This window comes from Cyphomyrmex costatus, unplaced genomic scaffold (genome assembly GCF_001594065.2).
Source record: "Cyphomyrmex costatus isolate MS0001 unplaced genomic scaffold, Ccosl1.0 scaffold508, whole genome shotgun sequence".
Taxonomy (NCBI): Eukaryota; Metazoa; Arthropoda; class Insecta; order Hymenoptera; family Formicidae; genus Cyphomyrmex; species Cyphomyrmex costatus.
In genome coordinates, this window is record NW_017279335.1 from 21,746 (window position 1) to 41,257 (window position 19,512).

Sequence of the window (19,512 nt, forward strand, 5' to 3'; positions counted from 1 at the left end):
ATGGCTGGCTTCCCTCTGGGGATGGTATATGGGTAGCGTGCAGTTGCGCATCGACCTTCGGGGCGTGCACAGCGAGTAGCGGGTAGCGGTGCTCCTCGTGAGTGCGGCAACGACGACGACGGCGGCGGCGGTGGCGCGTAGGCGGGGTTCCCTCCGTCACACTCTCTTCTTCGGAAGGCTGTACCGTGGTCGTCGTCGTTCACAATCGAGCCCACGAGGATGCCGTTCTCGGTGCCGACGATCACTGCCGATTGCGATTCGTAACTTTAGTCCTCTTCTCTTCTCTGTCACTCCTGTTCATCTCGTCGTCTTGAGCCAGTCATGCTGTCTTCATCTGAAGCCAACATCCGAATCGCAACGTTGGAATTGTCATTGTGATATGCTCGTTTCGCTGGCGAATTATTATGGTAAAAATCGACGGGTCCGTCTAATTTGGCCCACCCTGTCGTTGATAAAATAGTATCTCAATAGTTTATATATGTATAGATATTATGATGAACGTAATGTTGAGTGGATTCGAATTAGCGCGATCGTGTGCGTGGATGTTCAGGACGCTCGTCAAAACAGGTGTTTACGACGCGGCGTCTCGATACACATCTTATGTCCAGCCGATCGATTTAAATCTCCGACCCGCTTCAGACGCGGGCTAACGCTAATACGATTAGCTCGTAATCCGCGGACACTCGTAGTTTTCCCCTGTACATGTTATATTATTAAGAATCGTTTTAGAGAAAGTTATTGAAATTACAATTAGACAGTTCTCCAAATTCCGCGTGATTATCATTTTTTTAAATTCAATAAATTATAAATAATTACTTAATATTATTAGATACACGGAAAAAAAAATAGTTTTGCTAAAATATTAAAAAATTTAGCTGGATGAACATAATTTTGATGGACCAAAGTAATTATGTAGAATTGAACATTAATAATATTGCAAACGATTTTAATATTCTAGCAACCAATTTAAATGTTCTACGTAATTATTTTAATAGTCTAAACGAAATTATTTTCAGATCTGTATCTAATTAAATTTTTAGATGTTTTAGTAAAATCATTTTTTCTATTATTAAAATACACAAAAAGAACTAATTTAGCTAAATACAGATCTGAAAATAATTTTGGGCCAAAATAATTATGTGGAATGCTTAAACATTGATAGTAACATTTTAAATAATTTTGACATTCTAGCAACCAGTTAAAGCATCTGTGTGCACAATTATTTTAATAGTCCAAACAAACTGATTTTCAGACCTGTATCTAGTTAAATTTTTAGATATATATACTAATTACATTTTTTAATATTTTTGCAAAATTGTTCTTTTCAAATATATTAAATATAAAATTATATAAAAATAGATAAAACCTCAGAGACATTTATGTTTCTCGCTGACAGGAGATAGCTGATGCCGGAGGAGGATCCGGCAACAACAACAACAATAACAGGCAACAGCATTTCCGATCATCGCATCGTATCGGTATCGTCTCGCTGTTGCTGCTGCTGCTGATCGCTGACGCGTCGAGCGGCGGCGGCGTCGGGGGTGGTACAAGCGGCGCGGGCGGTAGCGGTAGCGGTAGCGGTGGCAGCGGCAGCAGCGGTGGTGGTGTCAGCATCATCGGCAGCGGCATTGGTGGTGGCACTTGTGGGTTAGCCGAGTTGACGTGCCGAGACGGCCACTGTGTCCCGATTGACGCTTACTGCAACGGCGAGGATGACTGCGGTGATGGCAGCGATGAGCCGACGATGTGCACACCGTGCAATCGCACGTACCACGGCCGCGAGGGCCACACGTACAAGTTGGACCTGCCCAGGCCAGCCGAGGAACGTCTGCCGTTCCTCTGTCATCTGACGTTCACCGCGGCCGGCCAGGGCTACGGTGAACTGGTCCAACTGCTGTGGGACGCGTTCAGCGTTGGTCGTGTCGACGCGAACGCTGATAACTACTTCACCAGCTGCCCCGAGGGTTCACTTCAGCTCGCTGAACTCGGTAGACACTTCACTGGCGGCTCGTGGTGCGGCGTCAGCGAGGGTCGTGCGTCCTACTACAGGTATCCTCTTTCTTAAGCTCACTCTTCAGTTTTCTCCTGGACCCTCTGATTAAGGCTCAGTTTCGCAATTCACGGTTAACTCTTAATCGAAGTTTAACTTATTCTGTATCTCTTTTTTTAATTTTCTAGAATTGGAATGAGATGAGAAATGAGTTAAATCTTAAGAGCCGTGAATTGCGAAACTGGGCCTAAAAGATAATGTAAGAAATAAGCGACAGCACTAAAAAAAATATCAGGGCGCTCCGGAATTCGAATTGAGGCCTGATGCCTATTTCTAGTAAATTTCTTACAAATTTTACAAGAAAATGTAGAAATATCTCGATAAGATATTGCAGATCACTCGGTTCTGTAAATTTAAAGAATTTTTTATTGATAATCGTTAATTATCAATATTCTAAACCTTTCAGTAACATATTCTGTAAACATTCTTCTATTATTCCGGAGTATATGGAATATTTAAAATGTTTAAGAATATAAATATCAAACATTTCATATATATTTACTTGTCATATCCGATCTGTGAAATGATATATATGATATATTTCGAGTTAATCATTAGTAATTATCATTAATAACGCATATCATTAATGATTAATTATTTGATTACTGTTTAATTGTTGTTTGATTTAGTGAAACCAGTACTGTCACTGCCTCTATACGGCTGTTCCACGCACCGTCCGCGGTGCCTTTTGAGTTTCGTCTCCGTTACCGCTTCGTCGCGCGTAATGAAGCGGTCGCCCGACTGGGCAAACCAGAACTGCCAATCGAGCGGGGTTCCCCGGTACCGGGCACTTACTGCTCCCGTAACTTCTACGAGTGTCACCTGAAGCAATGTCGGCTGCAGAGTCCAAACTATCCTGGCGAGTATCCACGCAACGCGAGTTGCCTGATCACCGTGCGCCAGAAGGAGGTACCTACATGCAAGCATGCCATGATATCCGTCAAGAGCACGCCTACCGGTCCAGTTGGTCTCAGTGCCACTGTTAACACCAGCCTCAGTGTCTGGCAGGACTGTTCGCCGGATCGGGACCGTCTAATCTTCCGCGACGGTGCACGCACGGAAGACCCGGTCCTCTTGGTGTATTGCGGCGGTCCACTGCCACAGGTGACCGCACGTGGACCCGCCATGCAGGTGGAGTTCCGCAGCTCGCCGGTCGCGATACCACTGGGCGCGTCGTCCCTGCGTCTCGAGCTCGAGCTACGTGTGATCTACGTCGACTCGGACGGTCTGGATTATGCCAAGGGTCCGCAAGGCTGCCACTTCTTCGTAAATGGCACCGGCGTCGGCAGTAAACGTAGCGGTACGATCCGCGCACCTTTGCACGCGTTACCTCCCGGCTCCAGCTGCACGTGGAACATCAAGGGTGCCATCGGCGACCGTGTGTGGATATACTTCTCGTCGTATTCTCAGCGTGATCTCACTGGTAATGGCGAAAACAACAACGCCAGCGTCGGACAGTTGACCCCGGACATCTCCGCGGCGTCGGTGTGCGCGGTTAAACTCATCTTCTGGGATGGCGCGCCGAATACGGGTCAGCCGATGGCCACACTGTGCGATGACACGCCCAAATTGTGCGCTCATGCGGCTCTTCGTAATGTCACCAGGAGCACCAGGCCGTGCACCGAGGAGGAGAGCTATCTAACGACCGCTCCGAGTCTAACGCTGCGCATGGAAACTGTTCTGGGTACCGCTCTTCATCCGATTAACTTCCACGTGAGTATACTCATTTATCTGGAATATTTGAAGGCTTCCCATTAGCTACGTTTACATCAAGAGATCTATACGCGACCTGTATTCTAGTCACTAAGATCCGATTTTACAACTCACGGTTAACTCTTAATTAAAGTTCAACTTATTTCTAATTCTAGATTTAGAAAAAGATAAGTTAAACCTCGATTAAGAATTAACCATGAGTTATAAAACTGGATCTAATAGATCCCTAAGGGTTGATATCGTATTCGCCTTTAATTGTTGTGCCATTACCTCGCGAGAAAATTAGGTCAAGTAATGCGCGTTTATATCGAACAAGTGGCCTATTTTAGGTCAGGTCACCAAGAAACGAGCCTATAGCCAAGACAGCCAGGTCAGGTTACTAAATGTTTACAGCAACAGGCCTAAATAATTGATGGTCAAATTGGGGCATCGCAGATCGTAGCCTAAATGCACGATGCAAGCATAACCATTATCTTTGGTTTAATTAGATAGCTCGATTTAATTGTATATTGTTTTATCTCTGTAGCCTTTTCTTGTGAAAATTGTTCTCAAAATTTTTTATATGTTTTCAGAATTTTTATGTATAAATAAATTGTTTAAACTTTCTGAACAATTTTATAACATTTTATAAATTTTCTTAGGTTTTTGTTTTATACAAATTGGAACGCTTTTTAGAAGTGTCAAAAAAGTGTATATTTTTCCTAGAATTCTTAATATTTGTGAATCCTGAAATACAACATTTTCTAATTATGATTTCTCATTCTATAATTTCTGATAATATCTTATAAAATCTAAAAAAATTTAAGACGAGAAATATTAGAAATCTTAAAATATTTTAGAATTCATATATTAAAAAGTTTCCAGAATTCCCATTCCATTAAATGTAACACACACACACACACATGGTATTACATAATAGTTAATTGAAGCAAAATTGTAACATTGATATAACATCAATTTGAATCAGTATCGATTATTAAGATAATGTAGACTTTCTTAGTATTTTTGAGAAGTATTCCAATTCGTGTAATAATTCTGAGAAAAATTTCCACCAGGTTGGAAATTTAAATAAAACTCTGTTTATCAAAGTACATTAATAAGAGTGAAGTCAATATACTGGATTCATATAGTTTGCTAATTCCTTTTCTCCTTCCAGGCACGATACGAATTCGTTTCCACCGTTCAGACCGGCGAGCCTTGGGGCGATGGGATCTGCAGTCGAATATGGCGCAAAGTGCACGTCGGCGAGGTAATGTCGCCGCGTGACGTACGTCTATTCGGCCGGGGTGGTGCCAGCAAGTTGGATTGCAGGTAAAGACGGGATTAAATTTTTCGCAAGTAGCAATCAACTGGCAATCACTAGAAAAACAAACCATTTCTAAACAAACACAAATCCAAGATTCTAGCGCCATAGTAGCTTTCTTTCTCATCTGTTCAATCTAAATTCATTTGACTGAGAATCATGAATATGTATTGACTTTAATTACCATGTCTCTCGTCTATGCAGGTATCGTGTGGAAGCTGGGAGTGGAGAGCGAGTTCGTTTGACGCTGCACAACGTTAGTCTGGGCGAGTCCACCATGTGCACAAGCGATTCAGACCCACACACTGGTAAACCACGCTGCGTTCAGGAAGTGGGATCCAGGGAAGCGCGTCTGGTCATTTACGAAGCGCCATGGCGGGATGTGAAGCTACCCCGAGCGTGTCTATGCGACAATACGTCACACTTGCCACTTACATACATCACCTCCGGTCGTGCGCTAGAGATAACTTTCTTGGTGGATCAGCAAGCGCCCCACGAAGATTTTGAAACACTCTTTTTCTACGCCAGCTTTGAGCTCATCCGTGTGCCAGAATGTCCACGGAAGCAACGTATCCGCGGCGAGGGTGGTGAACTGAGATTCGTCAATCCTCCGCTGTCGAGACCAGATATCTATTGCGAAGGTCTTCCGTGGTTGGTGGAGGCGCACGAGAACAGGTCACTCTTCGTCCTGACCTGGGGCTGGTTTCTGCCGTTGGAACCACCGCCACTCGCCGGTCCCGAGATATCTGGTGGTGTTAGCGGTACCAGCAGTGGCGTCAGCGGCGATCAGGTCAAGTGCCCGACCACCAATCGCATCCTTCTCTATTCTGGTTGGCCGCCGAAGTTGCTGAAGGTGGTGTGCCCAGCGGAACCGGGCGCCCGCGAATTCACCGTGCACGTATTCTCACAGGAATGGTTAGGCCCGACAGAGGAGGGTAAGTGGCCGGGTCCACCCAGGCCACCCGCATTGTTGTTGGACTTCGTGGCGCGGGAATCCGGTCAGGCGGCCGCCTCCTGGCTGGAGATCTCCAAGAGTCGCGCGGCGCTACGCCGGCAGCTGCGTCTCCCGGAGAGAATCGCCGGCGGAGTGATTGAGAACGAAACGAACGGCATGCCGTCGTACATCGGCGACTGCCCGCACAAATGCCCCGAACTGGGTGCGTGCATCGCCGCCAGTCTCTGGTGCGACGGCCACGCGCACTGCCCATCCGGTCACGACGAGGCCAACTGCGGGAACGGCGCGCGGTTGCTCGGACTGCTCCCGCCTACCATATGGCTTGTCGTCACCGGCGTCGGTGGAATTGTCACTGCCTTCGCGTGCCTATTCACTATTCTTATTAGCAGGTAACTCGAAATCTAAAAAGTAAGGAAAAATGTTAATCCTTTAGATCCTATTAGATGTCATTATCAATAATGAATGATAAAGTTATCAGTTATTACGTAATAGCTGCAGAATAGAGTTAATGTAAATAAATCTTCATTACGAGCGATGTAAAGATTATTACTGTTCTTCATTGTACTTTTCGCTGATTGAAACTAAAAGGCTGTGCTCATCTTTATAAGCTGCTAGGCTTATTAAACTTTTAAGTAGTAATTGCAGAGTAAGTGTAAAGCAAATGAATCCTCACTACTTAGCGATGTAAAGATTATTACTGTTCTCTATTGTACTCTTCGTTGATTGGGACACTAAGTTTATCTTATAGCTGCTAGACTTATTATTAAGTTTTAATCCTTTTCCAGTTTTTCCAAATTTTTGAATTCTAGAAACTGTAACAAAATTATTACTTAACTTATTTACTTTTTATATAATATTTATCTTTGCAGCATAAGGATGAATTAGAAATATGTTCAGATAAAAGATAAAATTAACTTTCGAAAAAATCAATTTTTACCGTCATATAAAAATAATTGCCATTTTTTTATAAATGGCTATTTAATTTCATTAAATGGCCATTTAAAAAAACTCGCTGTTAAATAGAATTATGATTTTTTTTTAGATAATATGATTTCTCTCATTCCGCATATAAAAGTATCAAGGTAGAAATAATAAAAAAATCAATAATTTACGATATATTTTAAATCTTTTTCTGATACTTTTGACATGAAATATGAAATATCTCTATTCACACGCATTTAACTATTTTAATAATTTTACATACAGAGTGATTGCTGTAAAGAAAACATAATTACTTTCCAAAAAAAGATGTTATTGCATATTGTTAGGTACAACATCCTGAATTTTATATAACGTTGAAAATATGAAAGCAGTCAAATTTTAATATAGGGTGAATATAATTACGGAAATGCAACATATTTATACGCCAATCAAATATAGAACACGCTCCCCTTCATCTTACGTCTTGTCTCTTCTAGATCCAAAACTCGCACAAAGAGACTTCACTACAAGGGGCCGAAGAGCAAGAAGCCGCGACGTGCACCAACCGAGGAGACGCTTCTGGGAGCGGCATCCTGACAACAGCCGCCCGGTTTCGTGGAATACATTCACGTGGACCGGGAAACGACTGTCTAGCGATGCTAATTCTGTGCTTCACCGTCCAATGACTAATTCTATTCAATAAATCCTCCCCCATAGTGCCATATATAATCATGCAACGGGTGGCCAGGTTCCTCGGAACTTCACCACATGCTGCTTCCTTCCCTCGTTCGTTTTTCCTCCTCCGAGGACACGATCTCGTATTCGTCCTCGTGTCAGCTTGCGTGGACTCGAGTCAAGTTGAAAAAGAATCTATTCATCGAATGTCTTCTGTTCGCGAGATAGTGATATACTTATTTGTGATAGTCCTCTATAGCCCAATTCCAATAACGTAGTTTAATTTTAATCTCGGTTCAATTAACTCTTCATCTTTTTTAAAAGTTCTAAGAATTACGTCCATTTCTACCAAGATAGTTTAATTTTCATCTTGATTTAACTAATTCTTCATCTTTTTCTAGTTTTAAAAATTAAAAAAGAATGAAGAGTGTAAGTTGAATCGAGATTAAAATTAACTTACATTAGTAGGAAAGGGCATTAGAAAAAGATGAAAAGTAAGTTGAACCAAGATTAAAGTTATTCTACATTGATAGAAATGGGCATATATGTATTTAATTAAAATTATGCGCTGTGTTACCTCTATGTACACAACACATAAAAACACATACACGCACGTGCGTGAGCGAATCTTTCAACTTATGCTCAGTTCTACCAGAAATCTGTAGCCTACTTTAATCTCAGTTTATATAACTTACTTTTTTATTTCCTTCTAGTTCTAAGAATTAAAAAAAGATAAAAGCTAAATTCCCAGTAAACATCAGTTAATAGTAACATAACTATCAATTATAATTTTTCATTCAATAATATATATAACTTTTTGTTACATAATTGTTATATATGTTATGTAACATTAATAGTTTATTGCTGATTGAAAAATTATAATTAACATTATGGTATTGACAGTTTTGTTAAATCGAGTTAAATCGAGATTAAAGTTAATCTACAGTGGTAGAAATGGGCCTTAGGTGTAATTTTAAGCATGTTTCGACGGACAGAAAGTAAATCCCGTAAAGCTATGCGGCATTCGGGTAAAATCTACCTTTCAAACGCTAATATTACCTGACGATACCACTAACTCGGGCGTTCCCACACATATAGTGATAATTATTTTAGAAACTAGAAGATAAAGAAAAAAAGAGAGAGAGAGAGAGAGAAAGGACGAGTTGCGTATCTCTCGTGAGTTATTCTAACAAAAGATAGAGATATATATATATATATATATACCGAGAACAAAAGTTTACGAATAAGATCACATATATTTCAGAATTATATGAATAACGAGATTAATTGAACGATGTTGAAGTATAAAGTGTGTAGCTACTAATGAAAATAACAGGGCAGGGTTTGTAGAATAGTACATGTATAAAATGAACGCTTCGCCACGTAAAACTCGCGGCGGAACTTGAACAAATTATATACTGCCTTTTTCGCACGTGATTGTTCTGATGTCGATGGAAATTGTATTAAGATCTTGCATCTCTCGATCAAGCTCCAGACAGCTCCAGATATCTCATATACACATTTCATTTCATCTCCGTATCTTCCAAAGTATATTATTTTTACATATTCCTACAAAAATATATATACATTATTTTTATATTTTATCACGAAATATTAACGTTAATGATTGTTATTCAGCATTTAAATTAACGATCTGCGTTCATAGCTCCGTCGCATTTAAGTGCATCAGCCGCTGTTTAAATGAACACATTTATTTATTTATTTATCATACACGCGAACAAAGTTTGTATAATATAGACTGTAAGAGAGGAGGATGGACACAGGAGGAAAGTCTGAAGTCGCATTTGCACTGCAATGTCATATTCAGAAGCAATATTCTAAAGAGATGAGTGAACAACGGCTCACGCGATCAAATTTAATACTCTTTGCTCTGCCAGAATTCTGGAATAACAAAATATTATTACGATACAGGTACTATAGAGATATATTGTATTACGATATCGGAAGAGAAAAGTGAATTTCTGTGGCTCGATCCGCTCGACCATTTCGACTTTTGCTCCGATTTTTCCCCAAGTAGTTTCTCAATGAACCATGTACATAATAATTTCCGATATGCGTATGCATGTATATATATTACATAGGATGTTTCAAAGCTTTATTGACAAGCTTCCAGAGCAGCTTCCCGTCGAAGGGGACGTGTTCCTTGCGTCGCCTGCGTTTACCGCCACTTACTTTTTACAATATATTATCTATATCTTCTCGCAATCGTTTGTCGCAGGAATCGCGAGCGGTTTTCGACGTTGTGGAAGCTTGCCAAGGGATTCTGAATATCTTCTATAATGTTAATTTTATACTATGTATACATAGCGATATACATAATGGAGTGTAACGTGTTACATATGCGTACATACGAGACGGCCCTGACTGGTCTCTTTAAGGACGGCTTCGATCGAAATTCGATTAACTTGATTGACGAGTAATTCAACCGGTAGAATTGCTTAAAGGGAAATTTCTGACTGTATAATTCATTGCTCCCAATCTCTCCTTCCATAAATGCTGAAAATTGATAATTCTATTTACAAAATTATAAATTGGCAATTCTGTTCTTGATTTTATAAAATCGTATTTATAAATCAATAAGCATATTAACTTAAAAAATTCATAATTCCATTTATTAAATTATAAATTAATAATTCCATTATTTTTAAAAATTAACATTTTTCCACGTTACGAGATATTACTCCATTAAAATGGGAAATCTCCATAAAATATAAAAAAAATTTGAGAAATACGATTGTTTTTATGAAATGAAGAATTGTTTAAACATTGCCATTCAAGTTAATCGGAACACGATACAATGACTTGAAGTCGCTCTATTAAATGAACGAGTTTTTCCGGGGCGCTTCGGTAAAACCGCGTCAGATTGCGTATTCATTAAGAGGAGACTGGAGATTGTAGTTCCATTAATCAGGCTGAACGGACTAAAATCAAAGATATCTGATTAATAAGATTTGAGTCCCCAATTTGCATTCTCTGAATGCATAATTAACGGCGAATTCGATCCTTTGTACTATTCGACACTGATATAAACTGAAGACTACTGTGTATGTAGCTGTTTAATGGTAAAAACAAAATGTTAACATATTGACCGATGAAATAGACGATGTTAATATCGTTGCATTTTTAACGGAATATATATTGGATATTTTGTCGGTCAAAGTGCTCATATTGCGCTTTCGCCCTTGGCTATCTTCATGTTTTCATAGCATTACAAAACGGAAGGCTCGTTCTTTGTAGCTGAACATTTAATACTTGTTATCTTATCTCTTTTTCTCTTCAATGTTCAGTCACGTGCCCTTTTAAATGCAAAAGATATACATATATAATAACGTGACTACAAAAGGCAGACTCAGGTTTGTTCTTTATAGCTAAATCTTTTGTATGTATCGATATGAATAGAAGGTATGTGCTAATATCCTTCCTCTTTCTATTCTTAACATTTTATTATATATCTATTCTATTTTAAGTAAAGAAGAAAATATTCTATTTTAAGTGAAGAAGAGAAAATATAGTATAGCTCAGCTACAAAGAGCCTTTCTTATTATTGTTTATACTCCAGGTCCAAAGTTGTGGAAACATCTTTTGAAAATTTTTAAGCTTAAAAAACCTTTAAATTCGATAACTAAAAATAGAAGATCTGATATATAGGCTTCTATTCTTCCTTTTTCATTTTTATCATTTAATTACATATTATTTTAAGTGAAAAAAATGTAACGTGACTCAGCTACAAAGAATATCCCTGGTGAAAAATTTTCTGATAATTCTTTACACAATATTTCAAAATTTCAGATTTTTTTTGCAAATGTATAATTTTATGACCTTTTAAAAAAATTCTTTTTTTTAAGTATTTTAAGTATTTATTCATTCTATTAATTTTCGACGAAAACTTACAAAATCTGAAGAAATTTAAAGTACTTTTTTTTTAATTTTTAGAAATTCAAAATATGCAAATTTTTTAAAATATAAGATATGAGAATTTTTTCACCAAGGCAGACTTACTGTCACCACATGCCTGCAAAATTCGCTAGAATTTTATTACGCAAGTGTACATATGCATATATAGTTAATTAAGGTAGACGATAGAAAGAAAAGAGATGGAGAAAAAGAGGAGGAGAGAAAGAGAATTATATGCACCGGACCAGTAAAGAGATCATTTAGCGAAAGCGTCTTAAGCGTCTCGAAATGTGAATTAAGACGCGCTCAAACTCGCTCATTATTTGAAAATCGCAGTGTGCTGCGGTATTATACGAAACCACGTAAAAGCACTGTGCCCCTCGTGTATACACACCAATTTCAATAAAAGCGACAGCTCTTGTCTTGTAGGAAACATCATCGTATTAGTACTATTATTTATGAGTATTTATTATACCTTTCTACTTTAGTTTCAAGTAAAGCTCAAAGCAAATGTCTTCGAAAAATATTAATTAAGTTAGTGAGAAAAAGTTGTGCGGTATTTTATTATCTCAAAATTGTATATTATATATTTAAAAAATTAACGATTATACCATTCGCGATAAAGCAAATTTAAGTTTCAGCTTTAAGAATCTTAAAAGATTTTCTAATTGCGGTACGAGAGTGAATATGAATAGTTACAAAATATCTAATCGATATATTTTATTCTTAATTTTTTATTCGATATTTTTATATCGAATAACAAAAAATATGGAATATTCGATATTATCAAATAACGATGACATTCCTATTGTAAGTCCTTATAAAATATTTAAATTGCAGGATTTGAAATATATATATTTCAGAGATTTTTCATAAAATTCTTCAAAATGTATAAAATATATGTCCAGCAAAAATCAAAAGAGTTTTAAAATATACATATTTCTTTTCTTATAATATTTGTATAGTATACATTTTTCTTAAACATTTCTGTGAAATATAACTTTAAAAAACCTTTTAAAATGTTTAACAAATATTTATAAAATATTTTTGAAATATTTCAAACAATTTATATGAATAATATTTCGTACCGTGTAAACCATGAATATTTAAATGAATATAAAAAGAAGGAGGATTATAAGACACATAGTTTATAAAAAAAAATAAGAAAAATATAAAAGTACCTCGAAAAGAACATGGGAGAAATGAGAAAGAGAAACGGAGAGATTCTCTGCAATTCACGTCATTACCATACATACGAGATGCGACGTGAAATTGCAGAGTGAACCTAACCTTATCTGTAACCGTCATTTGTTAATAGACGCGTCGTTAACGTAAGGTATAAAGTAAATAAATTTTAGTTTATATTTTACAAGATGATGAATGAGAAGATGATGGACGCGCGAAGACGCGAAAGAGAGTTGATAGGATTACGCGGAGTTCCTGAGGCTTGGAGCAGATCCCCAACGCAAATCGAATAGTACGTAGACACGGTAGTCACCTCTGATAAATAGAACATATAGAACTTTGACGACGTATTTGTGGCTTGATTTGTTGCTGTATTTACTCGGGTCGTCGATCTTGGTGACGGCATTCGCCGAAAAGGAATTAACTTTGAGAACGATCACCTGTAATTTGTATCTTGTGAGGTTAGGATTGATTCTTTTACGATATTATTCATTCATTGTTCGCGCTGAATGTCCAGAGTATCCCAGCCTTATAAATTTGCTAATTTTATAAATGCCATTTTTTTCAGACTATATTTAGCGCAAATTGTTTCACAATTAAAAAAATGTATTTATCTTTATCTAAAGGATGTATATAGAATATAACAAATATTTGTAGGATACCCTAATATTTCACAATTAAAAAATGTAATTTATCTTTATTTAAAGAATGTACATAACAAATCTTTTATACTTATTTAATTATGAATTATCGTGAAATATCCAGGAAAAAATGCTATTTATATTCTTTATAATATTTAGTGCAAATTTTTTACAATTTATAAAAGAAATTGTATTAATTTTTATTAATATGTATAAAATATAAATCTTAATTTATTCATAATTCAAAGAGAACAATGAAAGATGAGATACAATGTTGGAATATCAGAAATATCTCTCACAAATAATTAAGTTAAAAAAAATCATGGGAGTAATATAAGATTAATGTATGAACTTACCAAATTGAGCTTTAAGAATTTAAATAAATATTAACAGTTCATATTGAAAAAACTATATATTTATATGGCATAGTATTGAGGTTTCAGTTTTTGTTGTTTTATTTATAGTAGCTCAGAGAATGATGAAGATTTGAATAAACACAAGGACAATATTTTACCAAAGGATCGCAAGAGGAAGAGGCATGATGCTAAAAAGAAGGTATTAGATTAATGACAGTCAACATTTAATTAAACAATGATATTCAATTAATAATAATACAGTGGCTGCCAAAAGTTTTCAGCCAACATATAACTTTATGATAATTTTTGTCAATCTATTTTTCTGTTTATAAGTTAATAAAATTTTTGATGTTCTTGTTACAAGTTAAGAACACAATATTTTTAATGCTAAATTATATTAAGTACTTGTATATTAGAGATCTTTGTTAAATATTCTTTATCTAAGACTATTAAAATTACTCATTTAACCAAAAATTTTTAGCAGCCAATAGCCAGTATGTGGTGAAAAATATTAATAATAATATTAAATATTTAGAAAAGCAAGAAACTGAAAAAAGAGAAGAAAGCAAGGAAAGAGAAAAAGAGGGAAAAGAAGGCGAAGAGGGAAGCGAGGAGAGAGAAGAAGAAAAAGAAAGCAAAGAAAGAAACGGACAGTAGTAGCTCCGACGATAGTGATAGCAGCAACAGCAGTGACGAGGAGGTTTGGGTAGAAAAAAGCACCATTCCTGATAAGCCGAAACCAAAGAGAAGCACGAGTTCAGATGACAGTGGAGACGATAGTACGGTTGGACCCGCCCCGAAACCACACGTGACTCTCTCAGCCAAGGATTTTGGTAAGGCCCTGCTACCAGGCGAGGGTGCGGCAATGGCAGCTTATGTCGCCGAAGGAAAACGCATACCCAGGAGAGGTGAGATCGGACTCACATCAGAAGAGATTGCGGCGTACGAATCTGTCGGTTACGTCATGAGTGGCAGCAGGTAATGTAGTGGTTTTTGATTAAATATATAAAATTATATTCAACTCACTGTTCCAATTGTTACTAACAGAAGGTCTTGATGATCTCAAATACCAACAAATAAAATACGATATTTTTATTTACTGCGCTTGTCAGAGTGATGTTAAACACTCTTTATCTTTATTTGAATAATTTAATCTTTTTTCTAAAGGCATCGTCGCATGGAAGCCGTTCGTATTCGAAAGGAAAATCAGATTTATTCTGCCGACGAGAAACGTGCCTTGGCAATGTTCAGCAAAGAAGAACGACAGAAGAGGGAAAATCTTATATTAGGACAGTTTAGAGAGATGATTAATCACAAGAAAATGGCACAAGAGAAGAAGAATTGAAGACTTTATCATGATCTATGAAACATTGACGCAGAATCTTGTGTATATACGTATTGTGTAATTTTAAGCTTTTGTAAGACAATGTATATAAAAAACATCAGTATATGTATATATTTAAATAATTATCTGTTTTCTCAATATCCGTGGACAGTTTTGTCAGCAGTCAAAAAACAATATCCAATAATATTGCATCAAATAAAACTATCTTTTATTATTTGTAACAATAGAGCATCTCAAAATGCTATATATATAAAATCAGTGCAATAATGAAAATATTCTAATTAGTAGTTCCTCTTTTATGTTCCACTAACGTTCTTCTTTTACTTATTTTTCCTCTTTTTCCTCTTATTTTCTTTTTTTTTCCAATTGTTGTTTCCATTCCTCCCAACCTCCTTCAAAATTATATACCCTGCGAAACATAATGTAGAGCTCTATTATAAATAGGTAATATAAATCTCTACTAATAATTTTGAAAGATATTGTCATACTGTTTATATCCTAATTCCTGCATCTGTTTTTGGACATATTCAGATCTACTGCCAGCGCGGCAACTAAATATGATTTTCGTGTTTTTAGTCGGTTTCGGTTTGCCGTATTTTTCCTCAAACTTATCCTCCGAAAGTTCAAATTCATTAACAACTTCATTTGCTGAAACAAATGTATATTTAATTGTTTATTGTTATACAGGGTGTTTAATAATTCTGTCAACAATATTCGCGTGCTGGTAGAACTTACTAAATTGAGACGGAAAGTCTTACCATTTTACAATTTTCGCAATAGTTATCAAGGTATTAATTACCGAATATTGATTTTTAATGATTTTTAGTAATTAATATCTTGCTAACTATTGCGAAAATTGTAAAATGGTAGAGGACTTACTGTTTTAATTTAGTTTGCACTATCTGCCCATAAGCGTTATCGGTAGAATTATCAAACATCCTGTATATTATTCACGCACATATAATTATACCTATTACTGTATGGCGTTTAAGAAATGAATAATAAAATTCCAAAATTTAGGAACCAACGAAAAATTCCTACTTCTTATATTGATGCTTTCTGGTAATTTTCCAGTTTCGTCTATCTCTTCAAACTCTCTAACATCGACGATTAGAACATCAGGATTCTTTTGGTCTTCCAATAACTGTTCATATTTGATTATAAAAGCTTGTCTTTCCGGCTTTTGTTTTTCCATCCACTCCTTGAAACTTCCTCTATAAAAATATACTCTGCAAAACAAAAAACAGAACTCTATTACAATAAATTCCCATTAATAATTCTAAAAGATATTGTCATACTGTGTGTATCCTCGTTCCATCATATTCTTATACGCTATTTCGGCTCTTCTGCCAGATAAGCAACTAAATATGATTTTTGTGTTTTTAGCCGGTTTAGGTATCTTATATCTTTCTTCAAAATCCTCCTCCGTAAGGTTTACAAGTTCTTTAACAACATCGTCCACTGAAAAAATGTATAAATACTTACTATTATATATTCTTCTAATGATGATTTAATATTATTACTATGTATGACGTTTGAGAAATGAACATTAAATTTTCCAAAATTTATATATACAACAAAAAATTTTTACCTCTTATATTAATGCTTCCTGGTATTTTGCCAGATTTGTTTATCTCGTCAGATTCTCTAACATCAATGACTAGAACATCAGGCTTCTCCAGTTCTTGCAGTAAATCCAAATATTTAACTACAAATTGTTCTTCCGCCATTCCGTTTTCACTTAGAGCTTCAATGTCTTTTTCCCGATAAGGTATGCTTGAAGAATAAAAGGTCCGTGTCACTGAAAAGAAATTCATACGTTACAAACACACTAATAAGAATAAATCTCAAATATTTAACATGAAAACGTTCTATTTTTCATCTAAAATTTTATTAATGAATTTTAGCGTTCACTTTCAACAAAACAAGAAATAAGCAAATAAAAGACAAAAGGAAAAAGAATTCTAAAAAAAATTCTGCATTCAAAAAATATTAGCTTCAGTCAAATTGGCTAGGATATTTTATAGATTTATAGATTGGCTGTTAAAATTAAAGTTTGTTGTTAAGCAAAACCATAAAAAATGACCACTTTTTATCGTAGTACATTTAAAAGTTGCTATTTTTAATCTAATAAAACTGAAAAGTATTTTTATCTACTATTTATTAAACTATTTTTTAGTAACTGCATCTTCATACTTTTATGCACAGATGATGAAACATATAAATTGTGATATAAAGAAAACATATAGTTTTAAAAAATTATATAATTTTCATAAATAAAAATTAAATTTGTTTTAAAACGATTTAATTTGTTTATATCAAATGATTCATCTTCTAGGCATAAAAGTATTAAAATAATTACTAAAAAATTAATAATTTAATAGATAATTATATAATAATTCAATAGAAAATTTTTCTTAGAATTCTTTACATAATTTCTTAATACTTTATATAAATTTCAAAATTTAGAATATTTTTATAACTTTTTTAAAAACTTCAAATTTTTTTACAAATTAGAGCACTTTTCAAAAGTGTTGAGGAAACATCTTTTTTAGAATTCTTCAGATTATGTAAATTTTGAAATATTCTCAGATTAAGATTTTTCATTTTATAATTTCCAATGAATGCTTATAAAATTAAAATCAAATTCTTATAAAATTCAAAAAAGTTCAAAATATTTTTTCAATAACTGAATAAGAATTCTAAAAAATATTAGGATATTTTAGAATTTATAAATTAAAAATTCTAAATAAAAGGTACACACTTTTTCATAATTTCAGAAGTGTTCTAATTCATACAAAATTCTAAAAAAATTGTTATTCTATAATCTACAAAACGTTACACTTCCAAAATTAATTTGACATTTTTTCCATTAGTGCAGAGTCCCTTATACAAATCAGTATTGTGATTTTTCTAAATTTCTCATTTTTATCAGATATAAAAAATATATAATTAATGCGTACGATTATCTGTACTCGGACGATTAACCGTAATTTCTAAAAATTGTTGACAACTCTTCGATACGTGCCGATTTCCGCGAGAACACCTCGACGATGCGAACGCTTGACACAGCCGCCGAGAAAATCTATACATAATGAGTGTCAACTTTTTGTTGCTAAGAGGCGATTACTATTGTGATGACACACATATGACACCGTGATGCATAACTGTTTATGATACGTATTATTGTTTGTGTCTCGTCTACCTACATAGCTAATAACGGCCGAAAAAGCAAGAAAAATAAAGTTGACAAGTATCTCGCATAATTAGAAACAACATGCGTTTGATCAAAACTTCAAAACTGAAAACTTTTTTTAGCATCAACAGAAGTCCATTGTATAGAATGTTAGCAGATTATATATGGCTACATTTCACTTAAGGCTCGCAACGTTTCGAGCATCGTTTTTTCTCGTTCAACATTTGACAAACAACAAGGATGAAACGATTCCATGAACGTGTGAGCGTTATAATTATCAGAGAGAGACCTGAGAGAGGATGTGAGGGTCTTTTTTCTGTAATCGTAAAATGCTGCCGCAAACTACTGCCCTCTGAAGAAGTGGATGTAAACTACACAACAATATCCACTTTTTTTATATCGCTCCTGAATCCTGATGGAAATAGATCGCTGAAATTACTGAAATAATTAAAATCTGTATCAAATTAATGAAGATTTCAACGCTCGCGTTTAGTAGTCCGCTAAATGCGCCCATTGTTGTGCAACTGTTGCGGAGCGGATCCGTGAGCGATTGCTGCTATTGGATAATCTGAAAGAATACACCAATAGCAATGAGCATTTATGGATCCACTCCACAACAGTTGACTCTACATTTTGTTACATTCAGCAAGCGCAACAGTTGCACAACGGTTCATTGAAAAGCTGCTGAGCGCACTGTTATCAGTGCCCGATACGGAATGTGTTTACTGAGCGGACGCCATTTTTTCCATCATATTTTAAGACCGCTATCTGAGCTCAACATGTCGGTTGTGAAACGTATAAGCAACATAATCTAAATAGATACGTTTTATACTTCTCACATCATCCGCATCGTTGACAGCAATTAATATCAAATGTAATAAATCCATGTTCACCGAATAAACAATACGAACGATGAAAATGACAAATTAATCTAAATAAAGTCATACCACAGGAAACAGATGATATAAGTCACGTGACTTAGGGCCAATTTAACCGACGGTTAATTCCAATGGAATTATCCAATCGCATTTGCCTTTGACCAGAATGAACCAATCACGGTTGACACTTTAACCGTCGGTTAGCTCAACCGACATTGGTGAAATTGGCCCTAAAAGAGAATAGAATCGTTCAGCAATTGGTAACCGCTCACTCAACAATTGTCGCAACATGTTGGAAAGAAGTTGAGCTTTACTGAACGTAGTCAATGGGCGTGTTCAAGTTGAGAAAGCAGCTAGCCTGCTCGCCGAGCAAATGAAC

The 19,512-nt window shown here is 35.7% G+C and overlaps 3 protein-coding genes across 4 annotated transcripts; 2 read left to right on the plus strand and 1 right to left on the minus strand.

Moving 5' to 3' along the window:
- On the plus strand, nt 1-7,658 carry LOC108778691 (uncharacterized). The gene is made up of 6 exons (XM_018545932.1): nt 1-24; nt 1,397-2,049; nt 2,680-3,763; nt 4,920-5,074; nt 5,271-6,410; nt 7,440-7,658. Exons 1-6 carry the CDS (start codon nt 1-3, stop codon nt 7,537-7,539), a joined length of 3,156 nt encoding a protein of 1,051 aa, XP_018401434.1. The 3' UTR covers nt 7,540-7,658.
- A 5,136-nt stretch (nt 7,659-12,794) lies between these two features.
- On the plus strand, nt 12,795-15,131 carry LOC108778703 (UPF0396 protein CG6066). 2 transcript variants are annotated; one of them, XM_018545946.1, is made up of 4 exons: nt 12,795-13,009; nt 13,823-13,913; nt 14,250-14,692; nt 14,882-15,131. In XM_018545946.1, the coding sequence occupies exons 1-4, from the start codon at nt 12,906-12,908 to the stop codon at nt 15,057-15,059; spliced, it is 816 nt and encodes a 271-aa protein (XP_018401448.1). In that variant the 5' UTR covers nt 12,795-12,905; the 3' UTR covers nt 15,060-15,131. The 2 variants fall into 2 exon arrangements, with proteins under 2 accessions (XP_018401448.1, XP_018401449.1); XM_018545947.1 differs by having other exon boundaries at nt 13,826-13,913.
- Nucleotides 15,132-15,301: 170 nt separating this feature from the next.
- On the minus strand, nt 15,302-18,214 carry LOC108778698 (uncharacterized). The gene is made up of 6 exons (XM_018545940.1): nt 18,023-18,214; nt 16,651-16,860; nt 16,358-16,520; nt 16,101-16,288; nt 15,548-15,707; nt 15,302-15,468 (listed from the first exon to the last, which is right to left on the minus strand). Exons 1-6 carry the CDS (start codon nt 18,150-18,152, stop codon nt 15,405-15,407), a joined length of 915 nt encoding a protein of 304 aa, XP_018401442.1. The 5' UTR covers nt 18,153-18,214; the 3' UTR covers nt 15,302-15,404.
- Between the last annotated feature and the right edge of the window lie 1,298 nt (nt 18,215-19,512).